Source organism: Rhamphochromis sp. 'chilingali' (genome assembly GCF_963969265.1).
Source record: "Rhamphochromis sp. 'chilingali' genome assembly, chromosome: 3".
NCBI classification, from domain to species: Eukaryota; Metazoa; Chordata; class Actinopteri; order Cichliformes; family Cichlidae; genus Rhamphochromis; species Rhamphochromis sp. 'chilingali'.
This window is the reverse complement of record NC_137931.1, coordinates 8,982,881-9,007,494: the sequence shown is the minus strand read 5'-3', so window position 1 is coordinate 9,007,494 and position 24,614 is coordinate 8,982,881. Positions and strand designations below refer to the sequence as shown.

General features: G+C 42.1%; 2 protein-coding genes across 3 annotated transcripts in view; one reads left to right on the top strand and one right to left on the bottom strand.

The window, feature by feature from the left end:
- Nucleotides 1–1,835, bottom strand: part of LOC308393254 (rho GTPase-activating protein 6-like) — a 143,582-nt gene extending 141,747 nt beyond the window's left edge. For both annotated transcript variants that reach the window (XM_080876891.1, XM_080876892.1), the window contains exon 1: nucleotides 995–1,835. In XM_080876891.1, the coding sequence (XP_080733017.1) occupies nucleotides 995–1,462 (468 nt within the window). In that variant the 5' untranslated portion in view covers nucleotides 1,463–1,835. The remainder of the gene's footprint in view (nucleotides 1–994) is intronic.
- A 5,132-nt stretch (nucleotides 1,836–6,967) lies between these two features.
- Nucleotides 6,968–18,528, top strand: LOC308393503 (MSL complex subunit 3-like). The gene is made up of 14 exons (XM_080877310.1): nucleotides 6,968–7,208; nucleotides 8,996–9,078; nucleotides 9,189–9,284; nucleotides 9,484–9,578; nucleotides 9,663–9,760; nucleotides 9,983–10,111; nucleotides 10,343–10,500; nucleotides 12,183–12,341; nucleotides 12,445–12,680; nucleotides 12,768–12,857; nucleotides 14,284–14,393; nucleotides 14,569–14,668; nucleotides 14,754–14,838; nucleotides 17,623–18,528. The coding sequence occupies exons 1-14, from the start codon at nucleotides 7,110–7,112 to the stop codon at nucleotides 17,720–17,722; spliced, it is 1,638 nt and encodes a 545-aa protein (XP_080733436.1). The 5' UTR covers nucleotides 6,968–7,109; the 3' UTR covers nucleotides 17,723–18,528.
- Nucleotides 18,529–24,614: the final 6,086 nt, after the last annotated feature.

Below are 24,614 nucleotides of genomic sequence, written 5' to 3'. Positions count from 1 at the left end.
AAGATTTTCTTTTGCTTTCCCAGGATAAGGTGTGACTCCCACAAAGACTGAAAACACAGTAATGACCATGCAGACAAGGGAGAAACAAAAATCCAGGTGGGGGAGGTGGACCAGAGCTATCCCTTCCCCCTGAGTTAATTACCCATGTGCCCTTGGGCCAGACTAGGAAAAAAAAGCACTTTCCAGGCTGAAATGGGCTGACTGCTTTGGTACTGTAGGGCTTTCAGTTGCAGATGTCAAACATTCCCTGTCTTTTAAAACCCATAAATCTTTTAGGTAAAGCTCCAACATCTCGCTACCTCAGGTCATGGTCGAATTTCAGATAGCATTGTGCAATTTTGGTATCGATCTGATATCAAGCAAATGCAGGGCCAGGACTGCTGATACCAATACTTTAACCTTATAAAAGCACATTCTGAATGAGTAATCAGTCGCTGTGATATTTACTTTTCACAATAATTACATAATGAAATTAGAAAACACACATCTTTTAGCTTTTCATCTTTTTTAAACTGGGTTTTTGGAAACCTTGAATTTACATTGTCTGTCTCTAAAGCACTTTGGGTCAATTTCTGTTGTTTAAATGTGCTACAGGCTACAAATAAAATATACAGTCAACACAAGAGGTTCAGATATTTTTGATAGAGCGTGTTTGAGGTATATTTTTTCATTTACGAAGTTAATATGAATATTTTCTTTTTAAATTATGCATTTAACACAAGTCAGCAGGCTACACACTAAACTTAAGAGGCTAGAAACAAAGTATCGATCCTATCACCCCCCCCCCCCCCCCGAAGCACACAGACGCTCAAGAATGCACTTCAAGGAAAGCGATGGGGTTGGAGGGCACATAACTCTCACAAATATGTATCATATGCATTCATGTAAGAAAACTAATTAGCGAGCTGAACGATAAGAGTGGGATTTCGTTTTAATCTGTTCCTTTTGGCCACCAAAAGAAAAAAAAACCTGTCACCCTGGGAAGGGAGTTTACCTCTGACTTCCACACGACGTAAGAGTGAGAGCTGGAAGGCTGCACTTTCTTCTGTAGCCACCTCCGCGGGGAAAACAGCGTGCCGGTGCTCCCTGAGGGAGCGGCACCAGCTCCCCTCACCATAAACGGTAAATCCCCGGCGGTATTCCTTTTGGCACGCTTAACCACATCATAGTCAAAGTGGAAGTTGGAGGACGGGGAAACATCCAGAGGTATGGAAGGAGAGGAGATGGAAGGGGTTATAGGTTCCTTCAGGGTCGGGATCTTGGTGCGTAAAGCCGGCTTCACAGCCAAGCGCTCGGCGGACGCACCTGTGTCTGCGGCCGCTCCATCGCTCCCGGTGCCGCAGTGTCTGATGATGGCGGGGTCCAGGCTCCGGGTCTGGCGTAGCCTGCGTTTGGTTATGGCTTTGGAGGCAGGGGACGAGCAGGAAAAGACGCTGTTTAGAAGTCCTTGAGCGGCTGACATTGTGTTCAGAACTCACATTAGCGCACTTCGGAGAAGCTTCCCCGCGAACTTAAAAGTTCAGCGCTGCCCCATTAAAAGAGCCGGGCGGTGATGCATCTGAGTGGAGACACCGTGGACAAAGTCTTCTTTTCCTCCTCCGTGCTCCTCTGCTTATTCCTGTGCTGGAGCTGGAGCGAGAATCCTAGAAAGGTGGGGTGGGGGAGAGTGCGCTTAGGGGTGGGGTTCAGAAAATGTAAGACGAATGCCTCCTCGCTTGTTTTTATTTTTTGCTTAATAGTCAATTGAATGTTTGGTGATGGTTTAATAAATACATTGGGCTTGGCTGGTTTTCTCCACAAGATAACCAGCTGGTTAGCACTGTTCCTCCTCTACCAAAGTCCACCCTGTTACGCCCCTAGTCCAGGCGTGTAGAGACGCACATAAGGTTGGAGGAGAGAGAGACAAATACCCGCCCTGGTTCCCAAGCCAAACATCCAAAACCAGTTGTGAGTAAAAAAGGTGATTTTATTGAAGATAATGAAGCATAGCTCCAGGGTGAACTCAGGCCAAAATAATAAACAAAACCAACTAAGTCCCACCAGAAAACTAACTCAACCCTAAGAAAGAAACAGAACAAACAAATGACAATACTAACCCTAAAACTAAAACAGGAGAAAACTGTTCCAAAGAAAAAGGCGGCTCACCCCTTCCACTTCAGCCTAAGAGTGCCTATAAGCGGCTCTCACAGATCACGCTCACACAAATACACACAGCCGTAACACACCCAGAAAAATATCATTTTAAGGTCAGTCTTAGTTAAGTTACATCACTCTTTTTTTTTTTAATAAAATAAAATAAGGGTAAGATGACTTTCTGTAATTATAAAGCCCATTTCCATAAGAGGTAATTAAGACAAGGACAGACAATCAGCAGCCAGGAAGGAGGTCATGCATAGAGGTAGATGTGATTTAGCTGGGGATGAGTATTAATCCCAGCTTCCTATTAATCCACCTTGCTGTCTGGGAATAATAGACCTATCAGCAAAAGGCTGCTGCGCGCTATTATTAGCCAAACAATAAGTAAGCCAGGATTAATAGACCCATTCCTTTCTTTATACACCTGTGCATGAGACATTTGTTTACACAGATGCCCAAAAAGGGGGGAGTTAAGCTGGCTGTGTGTGCACAAGGAGTGCGTGTGTGTGTGTGTGTGTGTGTGTGTGTGTGTGTGTGTGTGTGTATGTGTGTGTGTGTGTGTGTGTGTGTGTGTGTGTGTGTGTGTAATAGAGAGAGAGAGAAAGCAGAAGCATGTGTGGCCCCGTGTGTGTGAAAGTATGGGAAAAATGAAAAGAGACAGCGGGAGTCTGGGGAGGAGGGTGTCTCCCGGCTGATAAAGGAGCTTATGAAGCTGCACAGCATGACACACAGATACACATATGCGCACACACAGATACCCACAGAACAGCGTGACATGACACTGATAACAGCTGAGATAGATTTGACCCTTCTAAAAACAGTCTGAGGGGGGAAAGAATGGGACGCGGGCTGAACAAAAACACCCCAGTCCCAATTAGAAGAAGACAGTTCATGAATCTGTTTCATGATTAGAGATTTTTTCTTCACCTTTCTCGACAATCTTTCATTCAGTCCACTACAAAGTTGGTGGGTACACTCCCAGGGATGCTGGTAAGCACACTGAATAGTCTGATGTCATTCAGATTACAGTCATTCTCACATATTGGTTAAAAGCGTTCTCTGTCACTACCGTTCCAGTACACCGACTGCTGCCTGCTCCACTCTGTGTGTAGGGGGAGGGGCACATGGCACCTTTGTGAGGACAGATAGCCATAATACTGCATTCCCGAGTCTCTCATCCCTAGGTTTAACCACTAACCCCAATCACTAAGCACAATCATAAACATTTAATTCAATCTATTTATACAGCACCAAATCACAACAGCAGTCATCTCAAGTGGATCACCTATGAGTAAGGAAGGATAATCTCCCTTTTAAGAGGAAGAAACCTCCACTGCGACCAGCTGGGGATGGAGGAAGACAGGACAAAAGACACATTGTGGAAGAGAAGACGAGTTATTATTAATAACCATATGCTCTGTCAAAAAGAAAAGTTTAAGCTGAATCTTAAAAGTAGAGAGGGTGTCCGTCTTTTAACTCCAAATTGGGAGCTGGACCCACCTGGAAGCTGAAGGCTCTGCCTCCCATTCTACTTTTAAATATCCTAGGAACCACAAGTAAGCCTGTAGTCTGAGCAAGAAGCAGTCTGTTGGAGTGATATGGTACTGTAGGGTCTTTAAGATAAGATGGACCCTGATTATTCATGTGAGGAGAAGGATTTTAAATGTGATTCTGGATTTACAAGGGAGCCAATGAAGAGAAGCTAGTATTAGGGAAATATGCTCTCTCTTTATAGTCCCTGTCTGTACTCTTGGTGCAGCATTTTGGATCAACTGAAAGCTTCTCAGGGAGTTTTCAGGAACACTTAATAATAAAGAATTACAGTAGTCATTAGTTTGTAAGATTTTTAGAGCTGAGTACAGTGAATTTATCCTTATAACTTCTTATGACATCAACTTCTGAAATGCCTTGGGGGCAACTGTCAACTGTAGCTGCAAAAACAGCAAAAATAAAAAAATCAATTTCGGGAGCTCCAAAGACTGCAATTGCTCTAGTAGCCACTTGAGGCTGTTTTCAAAAGTGAGTCAAACCCAAAGACTCCCATGCTAAAATGCATAACTTCAAAAAGCATCACCCCAGGATGTTTACAGCCTGGTACAAAAACTGTTTTGGCCTCCATGTAAATAAATATTTCGAGTTTTCTCCTATGATACTGTGGTTTATAATAACTAGAGGTGGGCGGAACAATCCAAAAATCGATAGTAAGCATACCAACATCGGTATTGGTACTGATCGACACAATCATGTTGTAAAAGTGAAACTACAAATCACATTGATTTTGTGGTCATCAGTTTTGTTAGTTGATTTATTCAGAATTAGCAAAATGACAGTGACTCATCAAATAAGTCACAACACACTTATCCTCCCTATATAAGCTGCCTACACAAAGTTAAAAGTGTCAGTATCTGGTACTGGTATCAGGTCGATACCAAAACTTTTCAATAACTACTGCAATCACACGGGTAAGGCCTAAAGTTTAGGGCCTTGGTGGCTTTGATTGGCAGGTGGGCCAACACAGGATGCTGCAGCCTGTAGGCGCTCGCTAGGCCTCAATTCCACTATTTCCAGTCAGTGACCTGGATCTCCCCACTGTGTTTTTCTTGAATTTTCTGTGTGGTATAGCCCACCCAAGAAGTTTTCTGTTGTATAGAGTGAAATTCTAGTATTTTATTTGTCTGTTGCTTAGCACTAATAATCAGATATGGGTGTCTGTGGGCTGGCTGTGTCCACTTTTATACAGAAATAAGAAGCACCTGCTCTGAACACACCCCTCATCTGCCAAATGTAACAGGAATTTATGCATCACTGAAACATTTACACCAATCTTTGACTTTTTAATGTTTTGCTGTCTTCCAGCTCTTCATCTGTGAATTAGTGAGCTCGTGTTACAAACATGTAATCCTAGAAAGCATTTCATTTGAAACTGATTTGACACATCTGTTAAAATATATCACGTGCAGTCAGGGCAAAAGGCAATGAGCGGAAATTAGCAACGCTGCACATTGGTCGGTAATGTTCAGCGTTATATGCACGCTGTCCATATTTGGTCCACAGTAGTAGACCAGCATTGCCTGAAACCATTTTAAGCAAAATGAGTGCAGATTTAGCAGCAGAGACATGGTTTCCTGTGCCAGGGATCAGTTCACATTTCATTGTTCAAGGCTCTTAGAGAGAGATAAGCCTCAGTGAAAAGGTTACAAGGTCAGGAAAAAAAACCCTGCTGAAATATGTACCACGAGTAAATATCTGTCTAGACCTACAAATAAATCACGTTTTTAAATGATGTCTGCAGATTGATACACTAGTTAGTGTACGTAAGCGATAACACATTGGTTCAGTTAAGGGAAATTTAGCATTATTGAGACATGCAAAGTTTTCATTTAGTCTACTCTAAGTGATCTTCCAAAACTGCAAATATGAAAAACTACATGTGCTGCACCCCTGGAAGGCTGTACCATCCTCAGCTTGCTTAATTTGTACTTAAAAGTACATTTAACCTTAGCAAATTGTCCATAATATAGCTGTGCTTTTTATATGCTACGTGGTTTTAGTCTGTTCAGAACTTAATTAATACATGGATGGCTTTCATCTTTGAGATCTCATCCGTGGGATTTTTTTCATAATGAAAAATCCTACTTTCTCTCCGTGCCCTCGAGCATGGGTGCGGGACTTAGCCTCAACTCAATTAGTTCAAACCAATGACATTTTTTGTATTGGACCAATACCAAGTAACTATAGGGCCAATGTTGCATACCAATACCAAAGCAATATTAATACTTTTAACATGTAAAGGTAGGTTATGTAGGGGAAAGCAGTGCATCATTATTTATGAGATGATCGAAATTAATTTGTAAATTCTGAACACTAAATCACTGTATGTTTTTACTTTTCACAATAATAGGTTAATATAATAAAACACACCTTTTACCTTTTCAAGTAGTTGGACGCTGTTTTTTTTTTACAACAAAAAACCCCAACATTTATTTCATATAATTCAGTGGGCCACATACTGAACTTAGCAGATAGAAACAAAGTATTGAGTTGCGCTAGCATCGATCTGATATCAGTACCAGCCTCGAGATCCGATGCTATTTGGATCCGCCCACACCTGCTTGTCCACACCTGGATTAATGGGAGACAGCTCAGGTCGAGTTCAGGTGTTTTCGTTTGGATTTCTACAGCATGTGTATCTTATGTGTAGCATTTTTAGTTCCTGAAGTCGATTGTACATTGGAGGAATTATTCAAGTGAGTGATATTTGTTTCAGGTATTGCCTTTGTTTTTCATTTGCTTTAAAGCCTCCCAATCATGTGTATCAGTCAGCTGAGTGGGCACCCTATAAAAAGGCATTTAAGTTAATACATTGTACCCTATTTCCTTAAACTGCTGTGCTAATCCTGAAGCTTTCTGAGGGATGCAGCTACAACAACGCCATTCTTTTACACTAACAAAGTCCGTTTCGTTGGGATTTTTTTTTAAAGTTCAAATACTGACATCTTCTGGTGAATCTTTGAAACTACACCATCTGTACGGTGTCCCCGAAAGCTCATTTCAAAAGCTCATTGCGCTTTTAAATGCTGCCTTCACTGTGATTGTAGTTACAAGGCTGCGGCAATTCACGTGCAAGAGCCATAGTTTCCAGCTTCAGTTTGTAATGAAAGTACGTGGAGGGGGGTTTATAAATGCATTTGACTCGCCGCCTCTGCACTTGTTATCCACAAGTAACCACAAGTAAGCGCGTGACCCACAGTGGTCCCGCGCTGTGTCGACTAGAGAAATTACGAGCGGTCCTTGAAAGCAGCCAGAGCATCAGCAGCAGTAAGACTAGCAGCATCTCATCCCACAACAGCGCCATCCTTCCACAGTGTGTTTTGGTGGAAGAGCCTTCACAGGGAAGAGTCTGGCAACGAAAGGGTTAAGGGGTTTACAGGGTTCAGATCGATGCCTCCTCTCCCACACGTCGCCATGAACAAATGAATTCGCGGGGAATTAAATATCAATTTCACAAAGGAGAGCGAGTCCTGTGCTTTGAACCCGACCCCACCAAGGCTAAAGTGTTGTATGACGCTAAGGTAAATGTTTTGCGCAGAAAGATGCAGACTGGTCGGATTTTCGACTTTGTATAAACGTGTAATTCATTCTAAGGGGGAAGCAGCGTTGATTCTTTAAGGTGTGGGGCTCTAAATGTAGCTTGGGATGGCTGCTTAGGCCACAGGAAAATACGCTTGCACAAATAACGCCCAGGCTAGGTTCTCTTGATGTTTTTCGAGTGGTTTCCGGGTGTGTTTGATTAGCTGTGTGTCGCTCGCGGGTCACAATTTAGAAAAAAAAAAAGTCAACACAACCTTGACGTTTTGTAATGTTACCGGTTTGTTTGTGTGGAGGAGGCTGCTGAAAGGGGAATTTCACATGAAAATTCTGTTGCAGTCAGTTAGCATTAGAAGCATCTTTAAACAGCAGTAAGGGAGTTATTACCCGGGCGGCTTGCCGTGCAAAGCAGATTAATGTCAACACACCAACCAACAAGCGCACCACGACAGCAGGGCTGCTAACTTTGCACACACAGTTGTCTGCCTATTTCAGTTTAGTTGTTTGCTGGCTTTTTTTTAAGCGGGCTAAAATTGTCCAGCAGACTGGTGGCTATTCTGCTGCCTGACTAGCTGGTAAGCTAACGCTCCAAGAAAGCTACAGTCTTTACTCCACTCTAGCATGGCTGTTGCTAACCTGCGCTAGCTAGTGGTTAGCATAAACACTTATTTGCAGTTGTCTTAGTATATTATATTAAATGATCATTCTTAGTGTCAGAATGTAGCTGATTTACGTGGATATTTTTTTTGTCCTGATAAACCTTTAAGTATTTAGCTTTAGTTATAAGTTGGGTAATTACTGTTTTATTATGAGAGGTTCAAGGGTAAAGGGTTTATCTACACTTGTTTGTACTTTCTATGGTCTAATCCTTTCATAGCTTTATGATTGATACTGATTGCATTAACATCAAGATTTTGCTGAGTCTAGATGTTGCAAGTGTCAAATTCTGATTTGCAAAGTAATAACAGTCAGAGTAACAAGTGCAAGAGATTTTTTAAAATTATAATAGACTGAGTATTACACATAACTTAGCTTCATATGCAGGTAATAACTAAGCAAATGGAGTTTTTGCATCATGTCTTGGGGTGTGATAGTATTCTCATATATTGCGTGGCGGTATCTGGTGTGCCTGTATCGCTACAATATCAATATTTTGTTAAATAAATTAAAATACCCTGGGAAAAGAACAAGAGTACACCACCATCCGGTTATGTTGTTAGCCATGATATTGGGTGAGCCAATTTAATGTAAGTTAACAAACAAAACGACCAACACTGGACACACTTTGCTTGCTCTGAATTAGGAGGTAGCTTTGTCAAGCTAACGGCTCAGACACACAAGTAAAACTAAGACAGAAATCTCTTTACAGCTATAATAATAGTGGTTTCTGATGATTGTATTGTATTTTTTTACATTCTGCAAGCGCAACTTATGGTGACTAAATGGTTGCTCAGAGCTTGAGGATGTTGTGCTCGGGGCCACTTTTGATCTGAAGGTCGCCTGAATGCCAATGCCGTGCCACCTGCAGACCACAACAATGTACACTGTGCTTGCCACAAATAAGTGATACAAAATCTCTTTGTTGGTCTGCTAGTTATGCTAATATGCAAATTCCTTATTTTTCTTCTTGTACTTGAACCCTTTATTGATTATTGACCCTTTATTAAAACTGGAAATGAATGATTACCCCAGAAAATGGTGGTGTTGGGTACTTGCTAAGATATGAATAGATGTTTAGCAGGACTGCGCTAACTGTGTGTTCATGTTGCAGGTCCTTGATGTCTTGATAGGTACAGATGAACATGGAAGACGAATCCCGAAGTACCTGATTCATTTCAATGGTTGGAACAGAAGGTAAAATTCTCCTTTCATCAGCTTTTGTATGAAGCAGTAATGTAGCACTGCTGTCAAGGCCACACACTTTTAATTATTGATATATTTTGCATATATGGCTGTTTTTGTAGCTGGGATCGTTGGGCCGCAGAGGATCATGTCCTAAGGGACACCGAGGAAAACCGAAAATTACAACGTAAACTGGCTCGCAAAGCTCTAGGTCGCATGTAAGTTCACGTTCTAATCGTCTACTGATGATGATCAGCAATTACATGATGATGAAGTTCTGAAAATTTTTGATTTAAAAAGTCCAGTGTGGTGTATTTCATTTCATTGCCTGCAAGTTTTGGATTTGACCTTTTGGAATGTCTGTCTGTAGAAAAGTCTGAGACAGTTTTTTTTTTTCTTTTTGTTTCTCGGTGATAGGAAGAGAAAGGGATGGGTAAAGAGGCGCCGTCGTCAGTCTGGTACTAAATCTTCTCTGAAGACTCTCCCAAAGGAGGACGACAGCGATGACGCGTGTGAGAAATCTCTCTGCATCTCTTTGTCTTTTGCTCCCCGTCTCCCTCAGCAATCAAGTTAAGCCCCACGTGTTCTTTCTCCAGGCTTAATTTCAACTTCGGAAAGCAGCGACGGGGACGATTCTGACCCCGAGTCTTCAAATAGCGGGGACAGCACCTTCTCTGAGGACATCAACAAAATGGTAAAAGTTGATCGGCACAGGTTCAAGGGCATGTAGATCACTAGTTGCATTGCAGGCCTTTAGATAACATCACTGTCAGGCTTAACTTGAAGTAAATGACCTTGATATGTGTAATATGTGGCTGATAAATTCAACTGTGGTTGTGGGAGGGATTTCTGGCCACGGAAAATCTACGCGATTGTTTTTATTGATCCTCCATTTGTACATTTGTTTTTGTATCAGAGGGTTGAGGCAGACGTGAATGTCAAGAGGGAATATGAGGAGAAGGTCATTCATGTTGACATCAACATCCCCGATGTTCTGAAGAAGAAACTGGAAGATGACTGCTTCTACATCAACAAGAGGAAGAAGGTGCGGGCAGCAGATCCTGGGCACACACCGCTTTCTAAAGCCTATATACAAAATGTCAACAGCTCATTGGTTGTTTTTGTTCTACAAATCCATCATAATTTAGCTTGGCAGCTAAAGGACGGGTGGGCACGACTCAAAGATTTCTGACACTGGTTTGTGTTTGGAAAGAATTGTAGGATATGGAACTGAAGCGTGTCAGTATTTAACCTCGTGTTGTTTTACCTCTCTCAGCTCGTGATGGTTCCCTGTCAGACAAACGTTGTGCACATCCTGGAGTCCTACGTCAAGCACTTTGCGATCAACAAAGCGTTCATGGCCAACGAGCGGTACAGGCGTCAGCAGAGCACCACGCAGAGCGGCAGTCCACAGCCAATCCCTCCAGAGAAAAGGTTAGTATTGATGTTCTTTAAACAGGAGGGGAAAAAAGGCGATCCAAGCACGCAAACCACTTAGTCTTCATTTCCAAGTGTCCAATAGAAAATGGTTAATGGGAATTAAAACTGAAACATGCTCTAATACATACAAATTTGTCCACTCAGTGGCCACTTTATTAGGTACATATTTGATCCCCTTTTGCCTTCAGCGCTGCCTTAATTCGTCATGTAAAGATGGCATTTGGTTCTTGTTGATATGATGGCGTCACAGAGATGCTGCAGATTTGACCTTCTGAAAGTCATGGCAGAAATGGAGACTTGGATCAGACAGTAATCAATTCAATTTTATTTATATAGCGCCAACTCACAATAACAGTCGCTTCAAGACGCTTTATATTGTACAGTAGATCGTACAATCATAGATACAGAGAAAAACCCAACAATCATATGACCCCCTATGAGCAAGCACTTTGGAAACAGTGGGAAGGAAAAACTCCCTTTTAACAGGAAGAAACCTCCGGCAGAACCAGGCTCAGGGAGGGGCGGGGCCATCTGCTGCAACCGGTTGGGGTGAGAGAAGGAAGACAGGATAAAGACATGCTGTGGAAGAGAGACAGAGGTTAATAACAGATATGATTTAATGCAGAGAGGTCTATTAACACACAGTGAGTGAGAAAGGTGACTGAAAAAGAAAAACTCAATGCATCATGGGAATCCCCCGGCAGCCTATGTCTATTGCAGCATAACTAAGGGAGGATTCAGGGTCACCTGGTCCAGCCCTAACTATATGCTTTGGCAAAAAGGAAAGTTTTAAGCCTAATCTTGAAAGTAGAGATAGTGTCTGTCTCCTGAATCCAAACTGGAAGCTGGTTCCACAGAAGAGGGGCCTGAAAACTGAAGGCTCTCCCTCCCATTCTACTTTTAAATACTCTAGGAACAACAAGTAGGCCTGCAGAGCGAGAGCCAAGTGCTCTAATAGGGTGATATGGTACTACAAGGTCATTAAGATAAGATGGGGCCTGATTATTTAAGACCTTGTATGTGAGGAGCAGGATTTTGAATTCAATTCTGAATTTAACAGGAAGCCAATGAAGGGAAGCCAAAACAGCAGAAATATGCTCTCTCTTTCTAGTCCCTGTCAGGACTCTTGCTGCAGCATTTTGGATTAGCTGAAGGCTTTTCAGCGAGTTTTTAGGACTTCCTGATAATAATGAATTGCAGTAGTCCAGCCTGGAAGTAATAAATGCATGAACTAGTTTTTCAGCGTCACTCTGAGACAGGATATTTGTAACTTTAGAGATGTTGTGCAAGTGGAAGAAAGCAGTCTTACATATTTGTTTAATATGTGCATTGAAGGACATCCCCCTCCCCCAACCAGATTTGGTGAGCCCTTCCAAACGTTAGCCTCAATTTTTTTCTTAGCTGACAGGAGTGGCACCAGGTGTGGTCCTCTGGACATGCAACATGTTAAAAATTGAAGTGGATGAGCTACAGAAGCAGAGATGCTCTTCTTTGCGCCTTGGTTGCAATGAGTGGTTATTTGTCTTTTCTTCTGACCGTTCTCTGTAAACCACAGTAACATTTATCTTGTTGAAATTATACTGAAACAGGGCACTCGAATAGCTTCCCTTCACTGGGGCCTGTATAATCAACGCACACTTGTTACATCTCTTATTCCTTCCTGTTTTTTAATAAAGTGAGGAGCTGTGTAAGGAAATGGTCGACGGCCTGAGGATTACGTTTGACTTCACCTTACCCATGATCCTTCTCTACCCCTGTGAGCAAGCCCAGTTTAAGAAGGTCAGCTCCTCGAGGCTCTTCCTGGCCATGAATGAAAGCTCCCCCTGCTCAAGCAAGTAAGTGTGCTGCGATGAATCCCTTGTGCCGCATCAGAAAGCACTGCGTTCAACTGCTGTGCTGTTTATTTTATTTTTTATGCATTTGCCTTTGCTTCCAAAGCACCCAAAGAGAACGCAGTCCAAGCCCACTGGGGCACAACCCGCCTACCCCTCAGTCCACAGACAGCCAGCCAGCCCTAAGTGACATCTCTACTACCACCCCCACCACTCCAGCCCCAACCCCAAAGCGCCGGCGCCACCCCGATATGGACTGCATTTCCTACCAGTCGCAATCACTGAGGCGCTCTACCAGGAACACGTCCGGAGGTGACCGTCCAGCTGAGGGAAGCAGCGGCGGTAATGAGTTTAAGTTCCTCCTGGATTTGATGTAGCTTTGTGTTTACACAAACTCAACTTAGAAATGCAACATATGTCATGATATAGGTGGAGGCAGTGCCACGGCGTCACCGCAGCTCAAACGGCGAGTGGTCGACACCTCATCGCAGCCCAAGTTCTTCCTTAACCTTGACAAAAGTAAGCTCCGCGTCTCTGAAAGTACTCTGTGTGATTGTAAGTTTGTGAAAATCACTATCATGTCGTAGCTGCAAACCTCTTTGAAACCCTACAGCGTAACCTGACGTGCACCTCCCCAAAATTCCCTGCAAGTCTAAATCAAATTTGACTCATGATTTAACTCATTAGAATCCTTAATTTGTCCACATAAGTAGACAAATCAGAACGGAATCAACTTTTGGAGATTTACTTTCCTGGATGATTGAGAATGCTTCAAGACAGAAGTAGATAAGTATTCACCTGGTTCTTCGTTCTGCTTTTAAACTTTCTGAAGCAGGTTTTATGTGTAAAATGGCAATAGTAGCAACTCTCTGCTAAACGATTGCTCTACTAGGCTTGTATTGTCACAGGTCACGGCATGCTCAAGTACCAAGGAATGAGACCAAGCATTTATCTGTAACCGTATTCTTTGATCTAGTCGCCTGTGCAGATAAAACCTCCCCAAAATTGACAAACACAGCTGCCGTCAAGAAATTTAAAAGCTATGTAATTCTAAACAAAATGAAAACCAACAAGAAGAGTTTGCAAGAGTAGAATGAGAGGTTTCGGCTCTCGGGCTCCTGTGGAAGCAGCTCCCAGTTGGGTTCAACAGCTCGCTCATAAGGGATCGTTGGTGTTCTCTATCAAATTTGGTGTAGTTTGGAAACTTTGTCTTTCCCTCAGAGATGCAGATTCATTTATTTTTATGTTCTTAGGGGAATGTTTGCATAATTACACTCACTTCCAGAAGGGGGAGACATGAGCTCCTCACTGCAGGCTTTATTGTAGCCATGTTTCCTGATTGGGTGAAGATCAGAATAACGCACTTCCTGTAAACGCACAGTGATTGTGTTTGAGTGCTAACTTTGATTTTGTAGTAAGCAGTTTAGCCCAGTAGGTGGTGTTATCTCACTTCTGTCCTCCCACATTCTTCCCCTCTTCAAAGTCAGCGAGCTGCTCTCTGCCAATAAAGTTATTACAGTGAACTCAAGTTAAATGTAAAGAAACATTTTAGTTAACAAAATGAAAATAAAAAACAACTATTTTGTGAACTTTACATTTTATTTTAGTTCGTTTTTAATGATTTTATTATTATTCCTAAATCGTACCTCTGACACACACCGTAATAATTAAAGACTAAAACTAGCAGTGAAATTAATTAAAAACTAAACATTTTCAAACTAAGCTGTAATAAGAAAATCCACACTGGAAACTAACTGAAACTAAACTGAATTTAACAGGTCCAAATGAAATGAAAACAATAACTAAGCTCTAACAGTTTGAATCGTTTCCTTTGAATGTTTTTGTTGATCATCGATAGCGTGCTGTGAAAATGTGAATAATTAACAGAATCAGCTGATCTGTCTTTCTGGCAGTGATCTTTCCTTTTATTTTCCCCGTCCCGCAGAGACTCCAGTGCACAGCGGCTCCTCTTCCCCGTTGCCTTTGACCCCGAGCAAAGAGCGCAGCGGCCCTTTCTACGGCCTGGAGAGCCGCAGAAACAACGAGCTCAATGAGGTGATGAAACTGTGTGATTATCTGGAATGTGGGAATTGCTCAAAGGCACTAGGATCATTTTATGTATTGTAATGTGCTGCTGTAGATTTGTATACACCACCCAGTTGACAGGAGGTTGAAACATTGCACTCACAACTCCACTAAACTGTGCTGTTCTGTTTGCTCTGCCCAGCAGGTTTTGAGTTGGAAGCTGACTCCTGATAACTACCCTCTGAATGACCAGCCTCCTCCGCCATCCTACCTGTATGGGTCACAGCACCTTTTGCGACTCTTCGGTCAGTTTCAGTCCAGACACGGTTTTTGCTACTAGCCTTTTCCCCACACTGAAACACTCCCATAATCCCTGTTTTTGGCTTTTAGTGAAGCTTCCTGAAATCCTGGGAAAAATGCAGCTGCCTGAGAGGAGTCTCCGAGCCCTGATTAAACATCTGGAACAGTTCCTCAGGTAATCGGTTGTTAGTTAGGAGACTTAGATCAGCAAACCTGATTCACGCTCATTTCTGCTTGGTTCACAAAAGCAAGAGTTTAAAAGGATGGACAAATCACTAGTACGCCCAAAATAACTGAGAATCACGAGAACAAAAAGGAAAAGGAGGAGCAAGTAAATGAGAACATGGAGGGGAAAGCTGGAGTGAGAGGGAGCACGTGCTGGAGGGAGGGAGATGAGTGGGCGTTACACAAGCGCGGGAGTCTAATCTTTAAATCCTCCCGAGTGATCTTCAATTCAGCTGCTCCCAAACCTGAGGGGATTTAGGTCCTCTGGTTCTGTAATCAAACGCATGCAGTGCCGCCTTCTGCCATCAAGCAGCGCTGTGGAGCCAGTGAGCAGAGCTCGGCATGGAGCGGGAACAGATCTCTGCTCTGAGAGCCGGCGTTGCCTCTTTCATCACCTAAGTGGTAAGTGTTTATAAATGGATGTCATTAAAGGGTCGTCAGGGAGACGGTCAGTTTGTCAGGACAAGGTGAGGAGAGGGGGGCGTGCAGCAGGAAAGGATGGGATGCATCACTTTTTTTGTTGGTTTTTGTTTTTGTTTGTGCCCCTTTTCTTGTCTCAAACATCATTGTCATAGTGTGACTATTACACTATTACCTCAAACATTAGCAGTGCCTCTTGGCAAGGCTATCCCATCAGCAGTGGGGTAAACATGTGCAGAAGGTTCTCTTAATTCACTCAACTGCTGATCGCTTCTTTCTTTTTCTGAAGGATCATCGTTGTGTTAAAGGGCACGGAGCTGTTCCAGGATCAGTGTTGCTCTCTGATGTTTCCTTCATGTCTAATTAATATGTTCACCATGTTGCAGTTAGTTTGTGTTCAGGGTCTCACTAACATAGTGGAATATTTTTTTTCATCTTCTGTTTTTATCTGTAATCAGCCTTGTGGCAGATTGTGCCGAGCGGGCAAAAACTGATTGATGTCGCAGGGACTGATGTGCATTGCATTCTGGGATTTGGCCACAGTTGATCTCTCACTCTCTCTTTCTCCGCTAGTGCGAATACGATTAAGTGTGGGGCGCACGTGTGGGGCACGTCATGGCATATGTACCTGTGTCGTTTCTGATCCAGCGCCAACGATGACAACGAGGCCTAAATTTCTGGCACAAAAGAGGCCCCACACTTTTCAGAGCAACAAATAGCTGCTTTTTAATACTGATTTTATTCTTTTTATTTAAAGTTTTTAAGACAAAAGAGTCTTTGATTGCTTGTCACGCTTTCCCATCAATGTCCCATTAGTTTGTTTGTTGTTTCTTAAGTTCTGCTCTGATGAGGATAATTTGTTTGCATTGAGATTAGGAAGGCCGGTGGAGCTAAGATGAGATGGCAAGATTTAGAGGATTTGGCCGAGTGGCGGATACTAAGAAGATTCCAGATTAGTTTTCCCCGCTACTGATTAGATGGGAGGGTGGGGTGGGGGTGGGGGGATTTTTCACTCTTTCCCTCTCTGGCTGTCCGTCAGTCGTCTTCTTGGTCTTTCTGTCACATTGATTGGTTATAGGGATTGATTGGTGGGGTGTGGGCTTTGTCTCCAAAATGTCCACTCCAAGCTGAGGGCAGAAGGCGACAGAGTGTAGGATTTATGTGCAACACAGCCAGGGATATCTAGGAAAACACAGGCTGATGTCAGCTAAGACTAGGGGTGGGTTTAAAAAATCGATTTTCTGATTCAAATCTATTTTAGCTTGAATAAAGCGATATCAATTCATTAAATCCTGAATGGATTTTTAAATGTATTTTGCTAGAAAAATGCCAGAATCTCAGGTTAAAGCTCACAAAACTATTTCACCAACAACCAAACAGCTAAAACTGCAAATGAGAGCAGGTAAATTGATTTCTCACAAAGACGTAAACACAAAGTGTGGATCGTTCACCCGACGACACGTACATGCCATCGGGGCTGAAAGCCGACATCTCACAGATTCTGATGCTGCAGGTTTTGTCACTCTGATTAAAATTCACTGAACTAGCAACAAAAGAAGATCCAAACTACGCTTCACGTTTGATAAACATTGTCATTAATTCCCTCTTACTTTCGCTGTTTTGCTTCCACCACGATAAAATCACACTTCCTGCGCAGCTCTCACTCTCTGTGTACTTCAAGAACAGTTTCCCATCTAAAATCTCTGTTTTCTGCATTATATGCTTGCTTATTGTACACCAGTCTACCTTTGTGTACAGCGCTGTTGGCCGCGGTTTTGTTTTGTTTTTTCAAAAATGACTTCCGACAAAGTCTCATTTCTGCTGTTCAATATTGAGGAAATGTAGACTTTTTAAATATCAAAATGGTTAGCTGTGTATATATTAAAACCTGTGCTCTGCTTCACTTCAGCAGCATCAGGTGATGTTGATTCATGGTTTTCTTCAGTTTGTGATCTACTGCAGAATATTTCTAAGGTTATCTGCTATAAAAATATTTTATCCTCAGTTACTTTGACACAAAGGCACATGCTATGATGCTTACACCTCTGAACTCTCACAAGTGTCAGCTTTGTTTTTATACATATAAAAATATGGATATGTATTGATAAATGATCAGAATTATAATATTTCTGACTGAGTCAAAATTTGGACCTTGTAAATCAGAATTGAATCGATTATAGAAATCAGTGACTATACTAAGCCCTAGCCAACACCATCCTTGCACTGTTGTCGTGTAAGCCTGTCATGTCATCTTCATCTGAAAAAAATGGCTCATTCTGAGTATTTATTTGTTCTCCTTTTTGCTCTTTTTCAGGTTTCTGGCCGAGTTCCATGAGGATTTTTTTCCAGAGTCTGCATACGTGTCGGCATCTGAGGCTCACTACAGCATGAAACAACCGAGGCCGGTTTACTGAAGGAGACATGGGTCGCCCACTTCTTCCTTTGCTCGTCTCTTCCCTGACCTCTAACCACCCCCCTCAGCTTGTCTAGCGCTGACCTGTCTGAGCTCGTGTTTACTGGACTAAATGTCAGCTTTCTCTGGATTTCCGATTTCTTCGCCTCTGGCCCAACATTAGCTTTCTGGGTGTTGTACTGTGGAACATTTGCTTCTACTGTCCCCACTAACCCTCGCCTATGCTCTGTGTGTGGCAATGTCACGCGCGCGAGGCCACGCCTGTGCCGCTTTGCTGTGGTTCATGTCGAGGGCAGCTTTCTGTAACCCTTGGTAAGACTGAAATCTTAGAAAACTGCTAACCATCAAAGCCTCGCTTTCTTCACTCTAGTTCAGAGCTGCGACCACATTGCGGTGCTCTGCTTGTCTGCCTTCCCGATGAACCCATTTGGGATACTCGCAAGGGCTTTGTATGCAGATTTGCTTGTTTTTTTTGTTTGTTTGTTTTTTGTCTTTAAGCTTAGCCCCGTCCTATTTGTGGCAACGCTGCCACCAACCTTCTGTATACAGTTTCCCTGAGGCTGCATTAGGACTCTCTCTCCCTGTCCTCAATGTTTTCCTGCTTTCACTGAGCTGATCAAATTCACAGACTGTTCAAGAACTTTGATTCAGGACTGATTTCTTTAGGTTCTTGACAGTTTTATGGTCTGTTCAGTGTCCTGAGGTCTGCTTTCCTGCTTTGTTTTGCATGTCTGATAACTGTCAGTCATCTGATTTTTATCGTTTCTTCCCTCCTGTCAGTAAGAATCGGGTGCAATTTGTCCTAAAGCTCATCTTCAGTTAACGGGTAGTCTTAATGCACAGTTCTTCTAGACCCTGAAGCTTTTTTTGGACCAGTTCAGTTTTGAATTTTATGTACAAATGTACAATTTTTAATGCAGCAAAAGAAACGACGTGCTTTACTCGTGAAATTGTGAACATGTAAATAAATGCTAAACGCCTGTTCATCAGCATGTTATATTTCTTTGTACACCACTGGCTCACTCCAATAATACCTCAGTTTGTTTTGGCCGCACACGCTATGTACAGGATGTCTGAATTTTTCTGTTTCATTTGAGCGCTTTTGTTTCCTTCCAGCTCTGTTCATAGTTCAAATAAAGACGTTTTCTGAAGGCTTGCAGCTTATTTACATAAGCGCGAGGCAGCGAGACGACTTGGTGCCCCTGCCAGTTTTGTGTATGCGCTTCTTGCACCTTGGTGCCTTTTTCACTATAAGATGAATTAGCAGGAAGCATGCGAGTGGATTGTGATGGAGCACTTTAAATTTGGACACAGACAGGAGAATTTTATCAGCTGCCTCGACCTTGCTTGTCAGCACGCAGCAGATGATTTAAAATTGAGGCGGTGGAAGTTGCTGCCACAGCTTGACATTTTGATTCCGCCGTCTTTGTCAACAGGACTCTTCTGTCTCGCAGCAACTTAAAAGCGACCCTTATTGAAACTCCTGGTGCTCGTTTATACTGTTTAAGTGTGGCACCACCGGCAGTCACCCAAGGTGATAAAATGACTGAGAGAATAAAATGACTACAGTAGCGGGAAGATATGTTTAACTGATGGTGTACGATACTGCCACAGCCAGCTGGACTGTTGGTCCGATCGATGTCTGCTGAATGTGGATGAGGCTCTGAGTGCTCGTCTCAAGAGGTGGCCATGTTTTTGGCACTTATTTAGATCGGGTTCTGAAACAGCACTTGATTTAATGTGTAGGGAAAAGTTGGAAATACTTGTCATAGTGAAGTCAGGAATGTCACCACATCATTCAGTGGATTTTAGGAATGAGGTCAGAAGACTGTAGTCCACAAGGCTTTTTGTCTTGGGATTGGAGTGAGCTTACAGGGGCCACTGTGTCTGTAAGAGCAGAAAAATTCCCATCAAGCCATTTTTTTTCTGCTTGTCAAATTCAGGATCACATCTGGGCTCTCACAGGGAGGAGATACAGGCGGGATGCACCCTGGAGGTAGCTGAAGGGTCTACTTCAACGGGGATGCGTGGGTTAGTAAGCCATGCCAAACCGAAAGTTTTTTTTTTTTTTTTTGTGTTACAAAACCAAACGAAGTCGCCGTGGTAACTTATCCTGAACACGTAACTTGCTCCTAGTTAGGAGCAAGTGAAAGATTGTAAATATAATGAAAACCTTGTGCTTCTACCTAGTCTGTTTTAAGTCCTGTGAATCTACACATTACACCCCTGTTGTGCTAATGTGCTTTTTTTATGTGCCTTATCAACATCACAAATGTCAGATTGTTGCTGGAATTTACATTCAGCTTGGGATAATTGTTTTTTTTGTTTTTTTTTTTATCTGCCCTTCCACTGCTGATATTGAACATGGATTAGAAAACTGGTCGGGCTATTTATCACCAACAGCTGCTCAATCAATTAAAACAACAGACATATAATTTAAACATTTCAGTTTGCTTTAGTTTATCAGTGGATCAATGTCAACATTTCCTTTAGTCACCATTAATGTTTCAGAGCTGTAATCTGCAGCACAGGGAGTGCATTCACTGTTACAAAAACTAATCAAAATGTGTTTTTGTAACACTAATGTTTGAAGAAGCAGCAGCATGTTAGCACTTTACTGGTATGTATATTCTTTATAAACTTGGCACAAAAAGGAACACAAGCTTTAAGTTGCACTGTGGCACGAGCCAAAGCAGATCAGTCAAACACGGCATGCTTGTAGACACCAACTGACCGCTAAAAGAGTCAATAGCAGAATACGCTGTTTGACAGAAGAGTGCTCAACTCTGCTGCTCAACCCACAAATCCATTTTTTTTTCTCACAAATGTGGAATTCCTATTAAAGTAATTATTACATGAATAAGTGAAGTCAAAGTTGTATCGCTCTGGACCAACCAACACAACTCCAGTTTCTCTCTGATAATCAGTTTGATTACATTCTTGCAACATTATGGGGATAAAACTTTGAGGTGGATCTAATGCCAGCTAACAAAGGCTAACAGAGGCAAAAAACACACCGCATACTGAGAGAATAGCAAGACATCCTGAACAAGTCACCTCAGTATCGCTGTCATCAAACAGAAGTGTGACTCATAACAGACTTCCTTCGCAAAGGAAAGGACATCTAGCGGCTTCTCCACCGGCATTTTGACAGCTGAGGTAAACACCGGACTGACAGCCTACACTTTTCAAAGATGGCTAAAAGAGACTAAAACATGTTTGTCCTACACTGGCCACCATAGCTAAGATTATGCACTCAAACTAGGAGGAGTAAGAAAACAGAATTAAGTTGACTGTCATACATCAGAAAAATGAGGTCTGGCAACTCTTGTTCTCTGGAAATTGTTAGCAAGTGTTGATGTCTTTGCTGAACCCACACAATCAATGGATGTAGCTAGATTAGCTGATAATTTGCCTTTCTTTATAGGAATAAGAGTGGTATTGATCCTTTCTTCTTTATCTCATACAAAGAAAATTGTTTCCTCTGTAATTGTTTTTGCTGTTATAAAGCAGAATATTAACATATTATTATTTAGACAAGTGAAAACACAAGCCTTATTTATTCTAATCTAAAGCTTTAGATGTCTTTCTGATGAAAAAGTTTTATACATACATCATTTTTAGACTATTATTGTTATATAGATCTTTAGAAAACTGACAGTGTATATGCTTACTCAGTACTTATCCTAGAAATGCTAAATATTGGGTGATTTAGGGTTTGGCTGATACAAATGTTTTTACCAGCCAAGTTTCTTCTTCTTGTGTAATCTACAGTTGCAAAACAACACGAGAGTTAAATAAAAATGAGAATTTGTTCGTCTCTTTGATACATTACACATCTTTACTGCCTGCAGAGTTATGCTCTTTACTTCTAGTGCACCTATGGGAAACTGGCTATGCTGGCTTCCCCGTATCAGAGTTCTAATGGGTTTCAGTGGCGAACCTTAATTGTATTTGGACTTCTTGTAATGAACCGCTTATCAGTGCAACCTGATACGGCACTCTCTGCCTGCTGCTATCACGTAGCCACAGAAACCACCAGTTCAAGCATCTCAATTCGATTTCCCATCCATCGTTGTCTCTATCAGCTTACCACATGATTCAATTGTTAGCGGAGGAAATGGGGCATAATGAGATGTGAGCTATCACCTTGTAAGTGCTGCTGCCGGCACCTTTCACCTGAATGTGCTTCTTTTTTTCTTTTTCCTTTTTCCATTTGGAAAAGCCAGCCTCTGCTTTTCCATCCCACTCTCCTATCTCTCTATCTCACTCCTTCTTATGTCCCCAAGTTTCTTTTCTTCACTTCACATCTGTATCCTCGTCTCGTTTGTCTAATGTTCGCTTTGACAAGTCTTTTGACTTTCTGCTCATCTCTTCATTGACTTCAGTACTTAACTGCAGCCAGAGAGAAGACAGTGAGACGCTTTTGGCCAATAGGAGTTCGCGGAAGTATCTCTTTCTATTCTCTTATCTAATTTAGGAGAGCTTTCCACCACATTTCCACTTTTCACCCATTCCAAACCTTTGTCTTATTGACACATCATACATGATGCATACGTCTTCTCGCCAGCCGTTATCAAAGTCTTCCAGTTTTCCTCTTCATTCTCTTCTTTCTTGCTTCTCTCCATCCACCGCTTTCCATCTTCATTCTAGCGTCATGGATCTAAGGCACGCATTGAGAGGGGAGACGGTGGACATCAGCCCCTCTTTGTCCACCGTATCCTCTTGGACATCATTTGACATTAGCAGTGACATCACATCACTGAGCTCTGACCAAATCTTGACTCCAGTAACAGCTGAGAGCGGCTTCAAACCCTTCGAGGACTCGCTTCCAAAGAAGTCTTCTTCAGTCACGGCCTTGTGTAAAGTGCGAACTGTGGCGTGGAGAGAGACATCTTTTCTTGGAAACGACGAGTAAGTACTTGACTGCAGTTAATGGATCAGGCAGTTTAGTCAGGCAACAGTTAAAAATGACTGAGAGGCAATTTCATGTTAAAGCTAGAAGAGCCAATTTGAACTATTTCACTGTATTTGTCTTTGTTTAAGGAGAGTAGTGCTAATATAAGGAGATGTATATATTGTACCATAACTAGTGGAGTGATTTGTCACGTTTTTAAATATGGGACATGATGTAGGGCTGAAAAATGTTAGCAACTTTGCTTTATGACAATATCAGTACGCTAATATGTGATTTTAGCATGTTTCATCTGCATTTATATAGCTGTAGACTGTAATGGAAAGTCACGATGATGACCAAGGTTAGAACCCACGGCTTTGTTTTAGAAATGTCACACCAGACCAAAGTCGTCAACCTTGACTCGTAAACCGTTGTACCATTTCAGGCCATCACTCTGAGATACGTCATCACATTTTATTCCATCCAGTGATTTTGCAATGTCTATTTATTAGACTGAAATTAATTATACTCTTACATATGACAACTTTGATTAAAAACACAAGGTCTAATCAATGTTTTTTCCTCGAGGCCAGCAATATCAATACGTGGTTGTGTATTTTTTTCAGCTTGGGATGGGATTTCATTGACATTTTCATAAAACCATTGCACGAGTTGATTGAATGTTTAAAAAAAAAAAGAGGTTTTCTTTGGTAAGGCAAGGGCCAAATAACAGTAACGACGCAGGAGAGAAGAGGCTCAGACCAATAGCACACGGTCACAAGTGTGTGTGTGTGTGTGTGTGTGTGTGTGTGTGTGTGTGTGTGTGTGTGTGTGTGTGTGTGTGTGAGAGAGTCTTTGCTTTCAGCCTACAGTGGCAATCATGAGCTGTTTCATCTGGCTTTAATCACGAACGGTTCTATAATGGGAGTCTGATTCCCAGTAGCAGGACTGCGAGAGCAGATAAAATAAACCCTGCATTACTTCGGATAGAAACCATAAATCACCTTTTCTCCTTGAATTCTACTGAGAGTCTCTGGCAAGTAAGAAAAAACCAGGGTGTTGTGCATCAAGTGTTACTTTTCTTATTCCTTTCTTGTTTCACTTCCTTCTTTCCACTCTCCATCACTCCGCCATGCCCTGGTATATATAATTAGCCTTCCACATGCAGACAAATGTCTGAACTTACTCACTGGCTGACACTCTTGCCGTGTCTTTAAATCACCCCAAACTCCCCGCAGAGTGTTCAGTATCTTTGCATGAAGACTGATTAAACTTTGGCTGAGGAGTGTTTCTGAGCCAGCTGACAAATGTAAATGCATTCATGCTTTTGCTGTCTTTGTCAGCAGCTTGTTTTTCATCTTTCAAATCGGGTAGCTGAGCAGGAATGGCAAATGTCTATTTGACTTTATATTTTTCACAGTCAGGTGGGAAGAAATCCAAATTGGACTGTAAATCTTGTTGACAACAGTAGCTCTTTGAAATGCCCCGCTGTTCTTGAGCATATAATAAGGCAGCCGTCTGGAATTACCAGGATTTATTCGTTGATTACTTGCAATTATAGAAAAAAATGTCATCTGATTAAACTAATAGTAAACACACATTCCAGAAAAGGAGTTTATGAATGCCTGTGCCTGACAAACAATGACCATCCCAGAATCTATGTCGAGACAAAGGTTGGAATTAATAGAAGTTTGGGTTGTAAAGAAGCATTGCACAAAGAATCGCACAAAGCTGCAAACCGTTTCTAAAGAAATAGGTGCTTATCAGTGCATACATACACAGTAAGTGGGTGCTCTGCTAATATCAAAGCAACAGGACACAGTCCAGTTCGGAAAGTGGTAGGCACGGGAAGGGCGTCATAAAGGTTGACTACAAATGTTAACATTTGGTATCACCTCTGGGATAATGATGGATGGATGAGACAAAGGCTGAACCTCTTTGGCCAAAATACACAACACTATGAGAGAATAAAGGCATTTCACACCAATTATCATGG

Excerpts from the sequence above, each read along its gene's own strand:
- LOC308393503 (XM_080877310.1), top strand. The coding sequence starts at position 7,110 with ATGAATTCGCGGGGAATTAAATATCAATTTCACAAAGGAGAGCGAGTC. Across the intron at positions 7,209-8,995 it reads AAGTGTTGTATGACGCTAAG|GTCCTTGATGTCTTGATAGG; the intron begins GTAAATGTTTTG and ends TTCATGTTGCAG. Across the intron at positions 9,761-9,982 it reads CTGAGGACATCAACAAAATG|AGGGTTGAGGCAGACGTGAA; the intron begins GTAAAAGTTGAT and ends TTTTTGTATCAG.